General features: G+C 35.6%; 2 protein-coding genes across 3 annotated transcripts; both read right to left on the minus strand.

Moving 5' to 3' along the window:
• Positions 1 to 4,024: 4,024 nt before the first annotated feature.
• Positions 4,025 to 5,754, minus strand: LOC145595487 (protein JINGUBANG-like). The gene has a single exon (XM_081651902.1). The coding sequence runs from the start codon at positions 5,635 to 5,637 to the stop codon at positions 4,351 to 4,353; it is 1,287 nt and encodes a 428-aa protein (XP_081508028.1). The 5' UTR covers positions 5,638 to 5,754; the 3' UTR covers positions 4,025 to 4,350.
• A 5,867-nt stretch (positions 5,755 to 11,621) lies between these two features.
• Positions 11,622 to 15,730, minus strand: LOC145595488 (uncharacterized). 2 transcript variants are annotated; one of them, XM_081651903.1, is made up of 2 exons: positions 15,279 to 15,730; positions 11,622 to 11,794 (listed from the first exon to the last, which is right to left on the minus strand). In XM_081651903.1, the coding sequence occupies exons 1-2, from the start codon at positions 15,616 to 15,618 to the stop codon at positions 11,778 to 11,780; spliced, it is 357 nt and encodes a 118-aa protein (XP_081508029.1). In that variant the 5' UTR covers positions 15,619 to 15,730; the 3' UTR covers positions 11,622 to 11,777. The 2 variants fall into 2 exon arrangements, with proteins under 2 accessions (XP_081508029.1, XP_081508030.1); XM_081651904.1 differs by lacking the exon at positions 15,279 to 15,730 and adding an exon at positions 13,590 to 14,006.
• Between the last annotated feature and the right edge of the window lie 961 nt (positions 15,731 to 16,691).

Consider the following 16,691-nt stretch of genomic DNA (forward strand, 5'->3'; position numbering starts at 1 on the left):
GAGAATTTGTAGCGAATTATTAGGGACTCTCTGAAAGAGGTCTATAATCCGATTTTGGATTAAATGGAGCTTATGAATGAGGAGGTTGACTTGGTTCTAAGGGAGTTGACCCTACCCTCTATAACATCTGATGATGCGGCCTTATTAGTTAAACCTTTCACAGGACAAGAGATTCGAAAGGCAATGTTCTCTATTCATAATTTGAAAGCTCCGGGACCGGATGGTTATATAGCGGAATTCTTTCACCAGCACTGGGAAGAAGTGGGTGTATCGGTAGTAGAAGCGGTGCAGTCCTTTTTCTCTACGGGATATCTTTTGAAGGAGTATAATGCATCCTTGTTGGTCATGATTCCGAAAGTTGAATGTCCGGAGTTGCCAACACAGTTCAGGCCCATTAGTCTATGCAATACTATCTACAAATGCATAGCAAAATGTATGGTTAACAGGATGAAGAGCCTTTTGCCTGAATTGATAACTGATCATCAGCATGCTTTTGTGCCTGGTCGGTATATTGAGGATAATGTGTTGTTGAGCCATGAATTACTAAATCTAGTGAATACGAGTAACGGGGAGGCAACCAAAGCTGTGATTAAATTGGATATGTCTAAAGCCTATGATAGAGTAAAGTGGAACTTCCTTTTGAGAGTTTTACAGAAGTATGGGTTCCCGGATGTTTGGATACAGTGGGTTTCCCAATGTATCTCGACGGTATCTTATAAAACTCTCATAAATGGTCAGGTCTCGGAGATGTTCACACCACAGTGCGGTTTAAGGCAGGGGGATCCTCTTTCACCATATTTATTTTTATTCTGCATGGATGTTCTATCTCGAATGTTTTTAATGGCGGAAGACATTCATCAAATTAAGGGCCTTCGGGTAACACGTCGATCACCTTCGATCTCACATTTGTTTTTTGCAGATGATGCAATGATTTTCTTTCATGCCACGGAAGAGTCGTGTACAAATATCGTGGACATCCTGAACAGGTTTGGAAACATCTCGGGTCAAAAGCTAAATTTGAGCAAATCTTTTGTTAAGTAGAGGAGGTGGAAGGGTTAAAGGCTATTTTGAGTATAGGACAGGTGCAGGTTTTGGATAGGCATTTGGGAGCGCCTATTGATTTCACCACAAGGAAATTGGATGCTTTTAAGTATTTAGTGGATAAAGTGGCTGCTAAAATTCTTTCCTGGGCAACTCTCAATCTCTCCCAATCGGTTAAGTTAATATTAATTAATACTGTTCTGATTGGCATTTCTTCTCATGTTATGAAGTGTTTCAAGCTTCCGACTTCAGTTACAAATAGGAATGACTCCTTGATTGCTAGGTTCTGGTGGGGTTCAAAAGGTGAAAAGGGCATGCACTGGGTAAAGAGGGAGGTTATTCAGCGACCGAAGGGCATGAGAGGTCTTGGTATACGATCTATGGTTTGTTTAAATGATGCTCTTCTCTTTAAACAGGTATCTAGAATGCATTGTAATCCTGGGTTATTGGTGTCGCGTTCCCTTGACCCAGATCATGGATGCTCGTTGTGTCTAGGGGATACGAATACAGATCTACGTGGCAACCCTTCTTGGGGAAGGAGGGGCTTATTTAATGTGGCCAATAAGATGGTCAAGGGATATCATTGGAAGGTTGGTAATGGGGAGAGAATAAGGGTTGCTAACACGAAGTGGGTTCAAGGAGCTGTCCCAGTTTTTAAGTCAAGCCAGTTTATAAGGGAGTTGGTTCAGGAAGAGTGAAAGATTTAATTTTTCCAAATACGAGATCTTGGAATGTGGCCATGATAAGGGACAGGTTTGAATGGGAGACGGCACAAGGAATACTAGGGATGGAATTACCTTCCACGGAGGAGAAGGATGAGTTTTACTGGGGTGGTCATCCTTCAGGGAGCTATACTGTTAAAACGGGCTATGCTTTCCTTTTGAGTGGCTGTGGTTCGCGGCAGGATGTTTTTTCTGACTGTGTTTTTTACAGGTTAATTTGGAAGCTCAACATTCCACCTAAGTGGAGTCTTTTTCTGTGGAAGCTAGTGATGAATGGCCTAGCAGTTAAGGCTAACCTTGTTAGGAGAGGAATAGATATGGAAGACTTGTGTGATTCTTGTGGGAGGGAAGGAGAGGATTTACAACACCTTTTTAGACTTTGTTCTTTTGCAAAGTATGCCTGGGGCAATTGCCCTTTGCATATTGATTCTGGAATTGATGAATCTACTCCGATAGGACACTGGATTCAGAAATATATCCTGCTGTATCATAGCGAGGATGGAAAGAAGAGTGAACGTTTGGGAGTGTTCATAGGAGTCCTTTGGAGTCTCTGGTTAACTAGGAACGGAAGGGTTTTTCGGAATGAAGGAGGTTATCTAGCGGATTTGTTTAGACAGTTTAATAGTGCAATGCAGGATCTTTCAATTTGCAGGAAGGAGGAGCGGGAAGGTGGAGCAAGAAATAGGATGCCAGACAATGATGGAGTGCCGCCAGGCTTTGTAAGGGTAGATATAGGAAAGGGAATGGGGGGATATTTACTACCCAGCAGATACAAGATTAGAGGTGTCTATAATGTCCGATGGTTCTTGGCAGAAGCAGACAAAGATGGCAGGTTTAGGGTGGGCTTACTCAGTGGACCAGAGAACCTATTTGGATGGTGGTGGAGGCTATGCCAAAGCATGCTCAGCTTTGCATGCGGAGATTATGGCTTGTGTGGCTGCCCTCAAATGGGCGGAAGTGAAAGGTTATCAGAGAATAATTGTGTTCACGGATTCAATGGACCTAGTCCAATTACTTGAACAGCCGAACAGGCGTCAGATTCAGATGCGCTGGACTATCAAAGACTTTTTACAGACAGGAAAGTGTTTTGAAACTTGTATCATTTGGAAAGTTTCAAGGGAACAGGTGGCCAGGGCTCATGAGGTCGCTAATAGCTGTAGAATTAATTTGCATCAGTTTGTTGTGTAGGTTTTATTTTGTTTTGCAGTTGTCAAAAAAAAATAATAATAATAATGTAGAAATCTCATCTGCTCGGCTCGACTCGGCTCTGCTCGGCTATTCTGAAATCTGCTCTGCTGTAATTTAATCTGCTCTGCTCTGCTGACCCCTATTCTGCTCTGCCTAGAAGCTCAAAAGAACAGGGCCTAATTCCTCTAGCCAATAACATTCAAATATTTTGTAAACAAGTGGCCAATACAAGATTTGAACCCCAACCTAGGCAGGACCTTGACAAGGCGAGATGAAACTTTGGCCAGGGAGGATTTAAGGAGGACATCTTCTTGCCCTTTTTGCTTCTCATAGTTCTCAATAAGACACCACCTTTATTATTATTATTTTTCTTTTTTTTTAATGTTGAACCACTCAATACTACGCAACTCTATTTCCCATGTTTGTTTAATCTAACAAGGGAATATCTATCTTGCCCTCTTTGTTAACAATTGTTGTAGTGTGACCTCGATCAAAAAAATGACCTCGATCAAAAAAAATGTCTCGACATTTTCCACTATCAAGTGTTCAGATAAATCATAACGAATAGCTAGAAGGAAAAAAATTAAGACAACTAATACTTGCATAATATTCAAATATTTTGTAAATAAGTGGCCAATACAAGATTTGAACCTCTACATAGGAAGGACCTTGCCAAGACGAGATGAACCTTTGGCTAAGGAGGACTTAAACAGGACATATTCTTGCCCTTCTTGCTTCTCAATAAGACACCACCTAAATTATTGTTTTTATTGTTGAACCACTCAAAATACAACTCAATTTACCATGTTTATTTGACCTAACAAAGGGATATATATATAAACTTGCTTGCTTTAGATATAACAAATTGCACTCTTTGTTAACAATTTTTGTAGTATGACTCAAAAATATGTCTTGACAATGTCCACTGTCAACTGTTCAAATAAATCTTAAATAATTGCTAGGAAAAAAAAATAATTAAGACAACTAATTCAAGACAACGGATTTTCATTTATTAAAACAATCATTACAACCTCTAAAATACAAAGTATAACGGACAATTTATGAGCATATACATCACATCAGCACAATAGACTATCCATCACTATTAACATTTCCTAATGGATAGTGTACACCAAAACTCTTGTCATCATATATCCTATGCAACAACTCCTTAAGTAAAAAAGTATTACAAATCAAATTACCAATTACAAACTCCACACCTTATACAACCATACAAGAAGAACACATCAAAGAACCAAACAATATAATAAAAAATGTATCAATCAACTTGTAAAGCATTGGACATTCTCAAAAAATTAATGACCAATGCTTCTTAATCAACCAAAACTAAACACCCAAAAAAAAATTAAAAATTGATGAATGATATCTTGTATGAAAATCAATGTTTATCTTCATCACTAATATCCTTAGAAACCCACCAAACTCTTAAACTTTTATCAAGACTTCCACTATACAACAAAAATCCACCTCCAACACAATTAGGTGATACTTGTAAACACTTAATTGGACCATCATGCCCTCTAATCACCCCAATTTTGCTAATCCCACCTCTTAATCCATCTTTAAAATTATAATCACCTCTTTTCCATAAACAAATACTCTTATCAGCTGATCCACTACACAAAATATCTCCCATAAAACTTAAACATAAAATTGACAATTGGTGTGCTTTAACCTCAACAACCAATTTCCATTCCCCTTCTTTCCCTCTTTCCCACCCCATCAAATACCCATCTGATGCACCTCCATACACCCTCTCATTCTCATCCCCATCCCCATTGCCGTGATCGGACACGATCACGGCATTCATTGATACATCCTTATGACCCTCTAGGACCCCCTCCAACTTATGCAAACTCGAGCTCGAACTCGAGTTTTTCTTACCACTCTCCTTACCCCATACCTTAATTTTCCCATCAGCTGAAGCAGAGTAAACAACCCCATTTTTAGCAATTAACCCATTAATCGCATCATCATGTGCTTTAATTGACTCTAAACATCTTAAATCAGATAATCTCCAAACTTTTAAAGTCTTATCCCAAGAACCAGAATAAATTAACCCATTTTCAACTGCTAAACATGATATACTATCAGCATGTTCAATCCATAACTTCTTATGATGCCTTCTAATTTGTACATAATTACTCTGTTTCATACACTTTCCTAGATAATCCTTGGTCGTCGGTAGCGTGTCCACGAGTCGAAACACGTTCTCCGATCTCTTAGACACCTTCCACACCCGAATTCGGCTATCTTGATGGGCCGTAAACACTTTATTCCCTACCGTAACAAGCGCCTTGACCGAACCCTCTCCTGCACCAAACTTAGTAAAAAGCCGTAAATCGGGTTGTTGCCATACAATAATGTCCTTTCCTTGGGAGGCACTCAATACGAATTCACCACATAATGCTAAACACGAAATCGCTCCTAGATGACCCGAAAGTACATCTAGGAGTTTGTACGATTTTGTTGACCCTGCCATTGACTTTTCTACATTTTTCACAATCTGAAATGGCCGAGGATAACCAATAATATTATTCGGGTTATCCTCGGCTGCCTCGCTACTATTACTACTAGTACTACTACTACTATTCGTAGCGCTACTAGATAGGTAAAGTAGCGGGGTAGATAGTGATCTTTTCGGGTTAAGGAGAATGGAACACATTGTATACAACGTATAATGTTGTTACCGTGTAATTGGGAAAATATGAAAATTTATGAAATCGTTTGAGGAAAATGAAGGGAAAATTTGGTGGAAGAGGAGCGGAGGAAATCAGGAAAATGTGAGGGAATTAAAGGGAGGGAGGGAGGTTGCTTTGTTGAAGGGGTAGAATATTTAAATGTTGTGAATGGGAGGGTGTAACTGCAACGGCTAATTTTGAATGTAAAGGAAAAAATAAAATAAAGCAAAGTTTGATTTCATAAAAATAATTTTTTTTTTTTGGCTTTTTAATAATATATTTTTTTATTGGTAGCTTTTGGGGTCCACTTAGGGACCGATTTAACGGCTTTTTAATTTTATTGGCTGTCATGCAAATTTAATTTTATTACTTTGTCATTTTTTTTATAAAATACAAATTATTTATAATTTTGTGATGAATATACTTCTATTTTGGAAGAAGGTTTCATGGTTTTTGGCCAAAAGTTGGATTGTGGACCAATGTTAGGATTCCATGTCACGTTAGTTGGTATCAAGGTTTGCTTATTTGAGTGTTTTTAATTGAAATTAAGCTTTATTATGGTGTTTTTAGTCGTTTAATTGGTCTTATTATTAGCTTAATATGATAATGGTATGTATAATGTATTGCATTGGTTCCTTGCTTGCCGGCCGTCATTCTTTTGTTCTTTGTTATGGGTAGCAAGTACTTTTGTAGATTAATGTATTGTTGCTTCCTGGCACGCGTAGAACAATCTATGTCAGATTATTAGGAAAGTTGTGGGCCTGTGTGCTGTGTGTATGAGTGTCGATGAGTCGAGATAACCCGAGAGTTATTTAAGTTTAGCTCGGTCAAAAATTGAGTAATAAAATCAACCTAAACATCTTGTTTTAATAGAACATCTATACTTTTGTTAGAGATAATATTGGAAAATATATGTGTGATATATTTTCTGTATTGATCTTATTATAAGAATAATATGTTTATGTTTATTATATGTTAAAATATTATTAAAGTATATCTTGTAGGAAAATTGTTTCCTATCTTATGTTCTTAGGTTTTGTATAAATATTCTACCTATTGATGAATAATAATCAAACCATTCTATTCACTATTCCTTATTAATTTGTCATCATATCAGAGCAAGGCCCACAGTTTGGGACCTTTAATGGCTTGAGTATATTGTCAGGCCCATGGTTTGGGACTTTAAATGGTATTAAGGGGTCGTTTGGTTGGGGGTAATCAAGAAAGGGAATGGGAATCAACTGGCTCGATTCCCTTTGTTGATGTTTGTTTAACACTTTTAATCATTCCCTTTACCCTCCTCATTACCCCAAATCCTTCCAACTCCATTCCCCACCCCTCCCTAGACTTTCCCATTCCCTTTCCCTACCCACCTTCACACCACCACATCACCACCTTCACACCTACCAACACCACCAAAAAACCAGCCTAGACCACCATCGCCCATCCTTCGACCATCGCCGAGCCTCCCCCCACCACCGCTGCACCACCCTCGAAACCCAGAGTATGCCCAATACACAACAATCGGCACAAATGTCCTCAATATCTCATCAGAAACCTCAAAATCAGAACCCATCATCTTCATCCTTTTCTCAAAAATGAAGAAAAAATATAAAAAATCTTCAAAAATCTGGGAAAAATCGCATACCCAGAAAATAATTGCTTAGTGAAATTGCATACCCAGAAAAATCGCATACCAAGCAAATAATTCACCAAGCAAAATTGAAAAGTTGATTAATGAAAAAATTAATGGGTGATGATGATCTGACCTAGATAATACGACGGTTGCAGGGTTTCGATGCTCACGCTGCTAGCGGTGGATTTTGCGGGGCTGGGGTGGTCGATGCTCACGCTGCTAGCGGCGGCAAAGCGAGGGGAAGGGCGGCGAGGGGAGGGGGATAGTCGGCGAGGGGCGGGGAGGGCCGATGAGGGATCTGTTGGCTGAGAAAGATGACAAATTGATGAAATGTGTGGTGGTGGTGTAGTGGGGGACTGATTCCCTTTGTTTTAATTTAATAACAAACAACAAAGCAAAAATAGGGTATCTTCATTCCATTCTTTTCCTTTCCCTTTGTTTATTCCATTCCGATTTCCTCGTGTGAACCAAACAGCCCCTAAGTATTATGGGCCAAGTTGAATTGGATCAAGTGATCCTTAAGTAAAAAGGGACCTTACATGTGAGGGGAAGTGTTAAAGTGTACGTATCACCACATATAAGTGTCCCACATTGGTTGAAGAAGAGAGAGTTAAACACTTTATAAGGTTAAAGGGCTACTCCTCCTATTGCCATATGGTTTTGCGATGGAAACTCCTTAGACTTTTGAAGTGAACTCTCTCTTTTGGTTTGCGGGTGCGGCCCATGCTCGCGTTTAACATGGTATCAAGAGCAGGTTAGATATTGGGATACTTCACAAAAATTCCCCCCCCCCCTGCCGGTGGGTTAGAAAATTAAACTCACCAGCGGGATTCATAAATTTTACCCAAAAATTCCGCTGTGCAATTTTTTTTTCTTTGTCGTGAGTTGATTCGAGCATGATTTTGCTCCTTTGGATATGAGTTTGGTTTTATTCTGAAAAACTAATAAGAGATTTGAGTGTGGTTTACTCTGAAAGACCAATAAGAGATTTGAGTGTGGTTTACTCTGAAAGACCAATAAGAGATTTGAGTGTGGTTTACGCTGAAAAACCAATAAGAAATTTGAGTGTGGTTTACTCTGAAAGAACAATAAGAAATTTGAGTGTGGTTTACTCTGAAAAACCAATATTTGATTGGAGCTCGGTTTTGCCGTGGAAAAACAAAAAATTGTTATATTTGCAGGTTCGAAAAGAATGACATTTATGTTTGATTGATGACTAATGAGTTCAAAAAGATGAACGTTCTCAGCATTGAAGAAAAAAAAATTGAAGGCAACATCACAAGAGTGTGCATCTCGGCTTCAACAATTTGAAGAATTTCCAATCGCAACGTTCCTGTTACTGCTGTTACGATTGCGAGAGGGTGTTAGAGATAATATCGGAAAATATATGTGTGATAAATTTACCGTATTGATCTTATTAGAAGAATAATATATTTAGGTTTATTATATGTTAAGATAATATTAAAATATATCTTTTAGGAAGATTGTTTTCTATCTTATGTTCTTAGGTTTGTATAAATACTTTACCTATTGATGAATAATAATCAAGCCTAACTATTCACTCTTCTCTATTAATTTGTCAACTTTATAATATATCTATACTATATACTCGTATTAAAAGACATTTATAAAATTGTGTATGTGCCACGTATATCCCTTTTTACACCGGTATAGCGCCACATCATCATCAAACCTCAAACATCATTGAATGGAAACCATGTATTACGATCTTGGCTATAATTAATTCATGCTCTATTAACCCGAAATTATATATAAATACAAGAATAAATTATTGTTATCATTGTATTCTAATTTACACACATTTAAAAAAATAATAAGTCTTTTAAAGGGTCTAATAATATAAATACAATTTTAGAATGTATCATAAAATATGTATTTATTAATAAATCTTTCAAGCTTTTAAAGCGTCTTCAAATTATTAGACGCTTTTAAATCGTATTTATATTAGGATGTATTTTAGAATAATTATGACTTTTATGATAATCCAAAATAATGTATCATTAAGTCTTCCAAGCTCTTGGAGGTGCCTGATACGACTTAGGAAGATTTCCGTTATTGGTCAAGTACCCCGTCTGGGAGGTACTCGGTAAAAACAGGTTACGCAATGCTACAACAACATTCTCCTGCTTCTACACTTTCTGGTACTGGGTTCTTTTGGAAAGTTCTTTGGTCACTCCAATTACAACCAAAATGGAAGTTGTTTTTATGGAAACTGCTACATTGTGTTCTTGCAGTTAAGGTGGAACTCCATCGTAGGGGTGTTCCGATTCAAGATGTGTCTTGCGACCTCTGCACATCGGAACCGGAGGACTTACAACATCTCTTCAGAATGTGCTTTAGTGTACGAACAGTTTGGAGGGGTGGATGCCTCGGCATCCGCTCAGAATTTAATGGACACCTTTCTCTCTCAGATTGGATCCAAGAGTAAATCCGGCTTTTAATTAGTCAGGATGGACCTTCGGGTACTCGCTTAGGTCCTTTGTCAGTACACTTTGGAGTCTATGGTTATGTCAAAATTCCAGAGTTTTTAGGGATTCTACTACTTCCCTACCGTTTGATTCTCTGTTCGCACAGGTTATGTAGGCGCATACAATATTTGTCAACATGGACGCCTCTACGAACAACACCTCTGTTGAAGGATATGTTGATGGTGCCTCTCCTTCGCCTGGGTTTTACACAGCTCAGCTTGGACTGAGCACCCAAGGGCCGCCTCTACTTTCTCTCCAAATAGACGGGTCCTGGTTCAAAGATTCTCAACAAGCTGGGATGGGATGGTGTGTGGATAATGCAGACCCGTTGGATGATCGGATCATTGGTGGAAGTAACTTCGGGATTTGTAACTCAGCTTTACACGCGGAGGCTTTAGCATGCATGTATGGGTTACAATGGGCTTTTGATCAAGGATTTCATGCGCTAACGGTTTTTAATGATTCCTATAATCTTGTTTCCCTTCTTAGGGGGGATGGTCATGGTAACGTAGCTTACATTTGGCTCATTCGCAAGATTAAACTTCTTGGCTCTACCTTTCAGTATTGTAGCATACACAAGCCGGATCGTCAGCGCGTTCATCGAGCTCATCAAATAGCTGGGGAAGCATCGGCTAATTTTATTCGCTTTAATATTAATATGTAATTTGTTTGTATCCTTTGTCAAAAAATAGAAATATTATATATATATATATATATATATATATATATATATATATATATATATATATATATATATATATATATATATATATATATATATATATATATTAATTAATTAAATTTTAAAAAAATAATAATAACACCCAACTTACACACTAGTTAGATTGTTTGAAACTAGAGAACGTCTAGTGTTTAGCTTGAGCTTGACTTCTCATTGTTTGGATTGTCTCTCACGGTTTAATTACAAGGTAGAGAATGAGTGTAGTGTGCAAGATAGGCCCGCGAGAATAGAAGATGACAAGATGAGGCCTTTTCTGATTTTCATAGTCCAAAATATGATTCTCATATTTCTCACAAGTCATATATAGTTGTGTGCAACTCATTCATGGCGGTACCTTTGCTAGTCCTAAAAAATACGAACTTCTTCGTATTTTGTATTTTGTATTTTGTAGTAAATATTACTTCGTATTTGGTTGTACTGTTTGCCATGGTAGTCCTTATGTAGTAAGGATCTGCTCTGATTTACTGAACTAAACTGAATATTTTATGAGAAGAAATTAGGAATTGTACTGAACTTAAGCTGATCTGAAGAGAACAGGCCCTAAGAGCTTCTATTGGAGCAATTGCGTAGCATGTAGTAAAAGTTAGTCATGGTAGTCCTTATGTAGTAAGAGTTTCTATTGGAGCAATTGCGTAGCATGTATTAAAGTTAGTCATAAGTGAAGTCGACACTGCAATGGCCCCGATAAAAAAAGGAGCCCATCACAAGTTTGACACGGCATAAGATGCACACTATGGATTACCTTGTTCAAATTTGCATTTGATTTGTACCCTTATTTTATTTTCATAATCATAAATGGACTTCCTTAACATGAGATATAACAAATAAATAAAAAGAGTTTATTCATTAAAAACAGAAAGAACATATATGTTACAAGTTTACTTTATATAAAACTAGAAGTCTAGAATACTCTATTTAAATTTCGTGTTGAACATCAGTTGCATCATAATCAGGAAACACATAATCCGGTAGAAAACTAATTTGATTGTCTCGTATGCATTTAGTAGCTCCATGCACACAATCTAAGCTAAATTTATTTTATATTTTGATATAACTAAGAACTAACTCAATTTTTTTTTCATGCACACAGAGAATATAAGGTGAAACTGTAAAAGCGATACCACATCTCCATAACTCAATATGCTCGTAACTAACTCAGCTATTATTTGTGGTGCATACATAACATAATTTTAACATTTGCTTATACACTACCATAGGCACATTGTATTGAATTCGGTGGCATCGTCATCGACGTGCTCATGGAATTGTGTAACCTGCCAAAAAAAGGTATTAAGTTAGAAATGGTAATGTTACAAGTCTTACGACATCGAAAAGGAGTACTTGGTAGTTGATACTCTTGTACCAAAAATGGATGAGCCATATAAAGAATGGGTAGCTAGCTAACTACATTTAAGGTCTGTTCATATAAAGAAATGAGCTGAACTGAAATGAAGTGAACTGAACTTAAGCTGAAAAGAACAAGCCCTTACACATTGGCAAATATTAGACCAAAAATTAGAGGTCACGTTAAACCTTTAATTATAATTAAATAGGAGTATAAATATATAATTAGTCATTTTGCCATAATATGTTATTTAATTTATAATACTCATAGTTCATATTTAAATAACATATTCTTTAGCTCCAAATTTTTGGAAGACAATGTTATTACGACCCTTAATTAAGATCTTCTCCCGATAGCTAGAAGAGCCAAACATTTATTTATATATTGTCACGTTAAGACGTTCAAGAAAATGTATTGCATATTGCGAACATTAAATCACGAATCCGTCTCTAATGTAAACATAAATTAAACGCACCTAGACAATTTTCTAAGTGTACAAGATTGAATTAAATTTCTACTCACTCAACTCTTACCCAATCATACTAAACCTGTTTACTTTGTCATCTAATAACAACGAACAACCTTAACATACAAGTATTAATAAGAAGTCAACAACATAATATTAATACGTTAATTCCAAACTCCCAAATTCACAATCATTACATAAATACAAATCTCTCATCAATATTTTCCTAATTAATTATTTCATTGCAACCGACAGTAGTAGGAGTGTAGGAGACAATTTCATTGTTTCATTTTTTATGTGATGATTTTCTCGTTTTGGTCGGTCTTCTATCATTTTTCTTACTTTTATTCTATCCCATATTGTATAAAAATCATGATTAGGGCTACATATATGTATAAAAATGTAAACACTAATTTACTTTTACAAAAACACGCGTAATTAGGGCTACATATAACATTACCCTTTTCTTTTAAGTATTTTACTTGTATAATCTTTATTTTTGCTCTACTATTATTTCACAAATTGTATGTAACAATAATAATCTCTCCATTAGTCCATCTCAAAACAATCCTTTTATATTAACGGTAATTGCCTCATAAAAAATGCAAAAATTTTAAAGATAAAGGGAAGGTTTGAGTGTCCTAAAAAAGACAGTATTGAGCATGCACTTAGGGCCTGTTCTGATTGACTGAACTAAGCTGAGTTAAGCTGAGCTGAACTGAACTGAATATTCTATTACAGAAGGAAATTAAGAACTGAACTGAACTGAAAATAATATGAAGAGAACAGACCCTTAGAGCATGTTTGGTGATAGTACTTTTAGGGTTGGAAACAGATTTAATTTAACCATTATCGTTACCAAGTGTTAAGTTAGAAGTTTTGGATAACAATTATCATCACCTAAGAATTATGGTTTTCATCTACTTGTTACTTCTCTAAAAGCTAAATTTACAATTATCCTTACCCTCATTTAACTAAAATAAAGAGAGTTAGATTTAAGTGAATTCTTTCAATTTCATGTTTAAACTTAAAAAATGAAAAGATAATGGTTAAATGATTCCTTTCCTGGCCTTCTCCTTAACTGTTTCCTTTCTTCTCCATTTTCAATATTCATATCAAAGTACCAAACCGCCCCCTTAGAGTCAATATAAGTGATAGTTTTATCTTGTTCATGTCGATATAAAAATCAAGATGCTATGATTTCAAGAAATAAAAAATGAGATGCTTAACCAAAAAGATTGAGTTTATAGACACTTACTTCCACATTTTGAGCCATGCTTAAAATTAACACCACAATATTGAGCAACATAAACAGCCTTCTCAACACTAACATATTGCTCAATGTCCTTTGTAACATACTTGCATAAGCATGGAATATTAGCCTTTTTGGCTACGGCACAACATTGTGAGGAGGGCGGGGTATTTGGCCCCGCCTTCCTCACATACATAGCACATTGGCTAATTAAACCCGAAATATCCCCTTCGCATTGCCCATGAGCAATGAAATTTTCGTTGCCAAAGGCAAAAATGCAAGCTATAAGAAGGATAGTAATTGTAGTAAAACGCAATGTAGGAGTTGCTAATGCCATATTCTCACTTTCTTTTGTCTCTCTTTATTTTGTTTTTCTTTATTTGATTTGTTCTATGGAAGAATCAATGACGGTTGAGGAAGTATATATAGGCAAATTCGGGTCCCACTATACTCCCTTTTCAGTTTGGCAATTTACTAAATGACCCTAGTAGAATCAGAATTGCTAATTGTAACGTGTAACAAACGTGTCAATTTAAAATGATACAATAATAAAATACAGATTAACATATTGCAAGATATCTACCATAAAAATGTTCATTTAATTTGATTTGCAAAATCGTCCATTCTCATATTGTTCCTAGAAGTCACGATTAGAAAGATAGACAAAAGTTGACCCAAGTAGAAAATCAGTATATAATATATTAATTAATCATCATATAAAGTAGCTTAGTATCAATTGAGTTGGAAACAAATAGACCCTAACTATGAAATCAAACTGATTTATTGTCAAATTTTAGTTGTAATTAAATTGATTGAATCAAACTAAGGGTCTATTCACATTTACTGAATTGAACTGAACTGAATTGAACTAATTGGAGCTAAACTGAACTGAACTGAAATTAAGTAAATGTGAACAGACCCTAAATTCAATCCGAACAATCTATTAGTCATCTTGAGACATTTTTTGGGGTGGTTGGTGATAGAGATTTGGCTCCGGGTATGTCCAACACTCCAACATAGTCATTGACTCATTTCTATGTTTTAAGTGACACCTATATATAGTTATTATAGTATATACTTTATCTTAAATCAATTAACATAATGTATTGGGGTAAGAAAGTTGGTGGAGGGAACTATTTAAAGCTGAATAATAATGGACTCAACTACCCCATTTTAGCTTGGATTTTTTAAAAGTATGGCCTTAAATGCAACCACTTGTTAAGGTATACCACTATAAACAGTTTAATTCCTACAGAATTGCTATTCTTCTAGAGAATGAAACATATTCATGGTATTCAGAAAATTTTAGAGGCCTTATGTAGTCATGCTCATGGTATATAGATGGATTAAAACAACGTGCAGTGTGCTCCTTGTAATTTGTATACAATATGGTGAAAAACTAGCCTAACAATTTACAAGAATATTTAACCGAAACCGTCGACAAGGATTTCCCACCAAAAGTTTTAGCCGAAACCAAAAACAAAGCAATTCAATATCCCGTCAGAGGACTAATTCAACCAAAAATTTAAGTTGATGGTTGAGACTCAGGAATATGTTTTATACTCTATCATATCTAACTTATGAAAATGAATCAAATAATGACGAAAAAAGCAAAGAACAAACAGCTGATCATATACGTAAACATATAAACAAAAAGGTTTAGAATATAGTACAAGTGAAAATACAAAAACTTACTTCCACATTTAGCACCATGTTGAAAGGGAATCCCACAATATTGAGCAATATAAACCGCTTTATCTACGCTTACAAACTTCTCGACTCCTTGAGTAACATACTTGCATAAGCATACAACATCCGCGTTCCTTGCCACACCACAACATTGTGCGGAAGGTGGGGATTTCGCACCCACCTTCCGCACATACTTAGCGCATTGGCTAACAAGGCTAGGGATATCCCCGGCGCATGATTGGCCGTATACCATAGTGTTGTGATTATTAATAAACCCGATAACAAAAACGATCACTAAGAGGGTAATAGTGGTAAATCGCACACTTGGAGATTTTAATGATACCATATTGATCAATATAATCTATGGTTTATGAAGCTAATTATGTTGTAGTTTAATTTTGGGAAGAGAATAATTTGTAGTTGATGATGTGAAATTGTGAATGATTTTTGTTCAGTTGGGGTTGGCGAGAAGAATGAATAAGGTTTTGGTCTTTTGGAGACTTTGAGGTTCAGCTGTTGACGAGTTTGGCGCGTGTTGACTTGACTTCATTGACTAGGAATTGACTAACTTGCATTGCTTGCCTTAATTCTTCTTCTTTATAGCAAGTTTTAATTGTTATATACACCCGGGTACATAGTACACTCATGAACATTTAGTACGTACTCATTTTAATGATTGTTTTGTATTTAATCAAATGAAGAGGTATAATTAACTTTGAGTTAATTAGGTGCACAATACACTCGGATGTGTATAAAATATTCCAAATATGACTCATTAATAATTTTGAATTGCTAGGTCATTTCAAATAAGCTCATTAAGATTTAAGCTCGATTGTATATACGAATAGTAAATTTTTCTTTAGAATTTCTTTTGATAAAGCAGCTAATGTTACAGTTTTAACAGAAGATTTTTTTTTTTTTTTCTAATTTTATTTAACTTTCTTATTATTACTTCCCCCTCTCATTAAAATTGACAATTTGGCCTTTTTTTGTTTTTGTTATTCATTTACGTGATATTAACTTTGATTGTGGTTTTTTTATAACTAATGTTTGATAAAATAAAAATTATCATGTAAGGTGTTTATTTAAATAGATAATAGTACAAAGTTTTAATATATTTATTTTTGTATAAATTTTTTAATTGATGTTTAACTATTTTTATGTACTTCCTCAAAAAAAAAAAAAAAAAAAAAAAAAAAAAAAAAAAAAAAAAAACTATTTTTATGTAAGGTCAAAATAGTGTATAGTGTATTGGCAGCAAGCGTGTCAAGATTGATTGTGTCAAACTGTCAATCTATAGAACGGTGAAATAGGCTATAGCGTATAAAAAAAATAATATAAAAATAAAAAAAAATAAAAAACTATTTAAGTGCTGATCTGATATTTGAATCTGATCCAAATATTATAGATCTACTTCCT

The sequence above is a fragment of the Chenopodium album genome, chromosome 19 (assembly GCF_948465745.1).
Source record: "Chenopodium album chromosome 19, dcCheAlbu1.1, whole genome shotgun sequence".
NCBI classification, from domain to species: Eukaryota; Viridiplantae; Streptophyta; class Magnoliopsida; order Caryophyllales; family Amaranthaceae; genus Chenopodium; species Chenopodium album.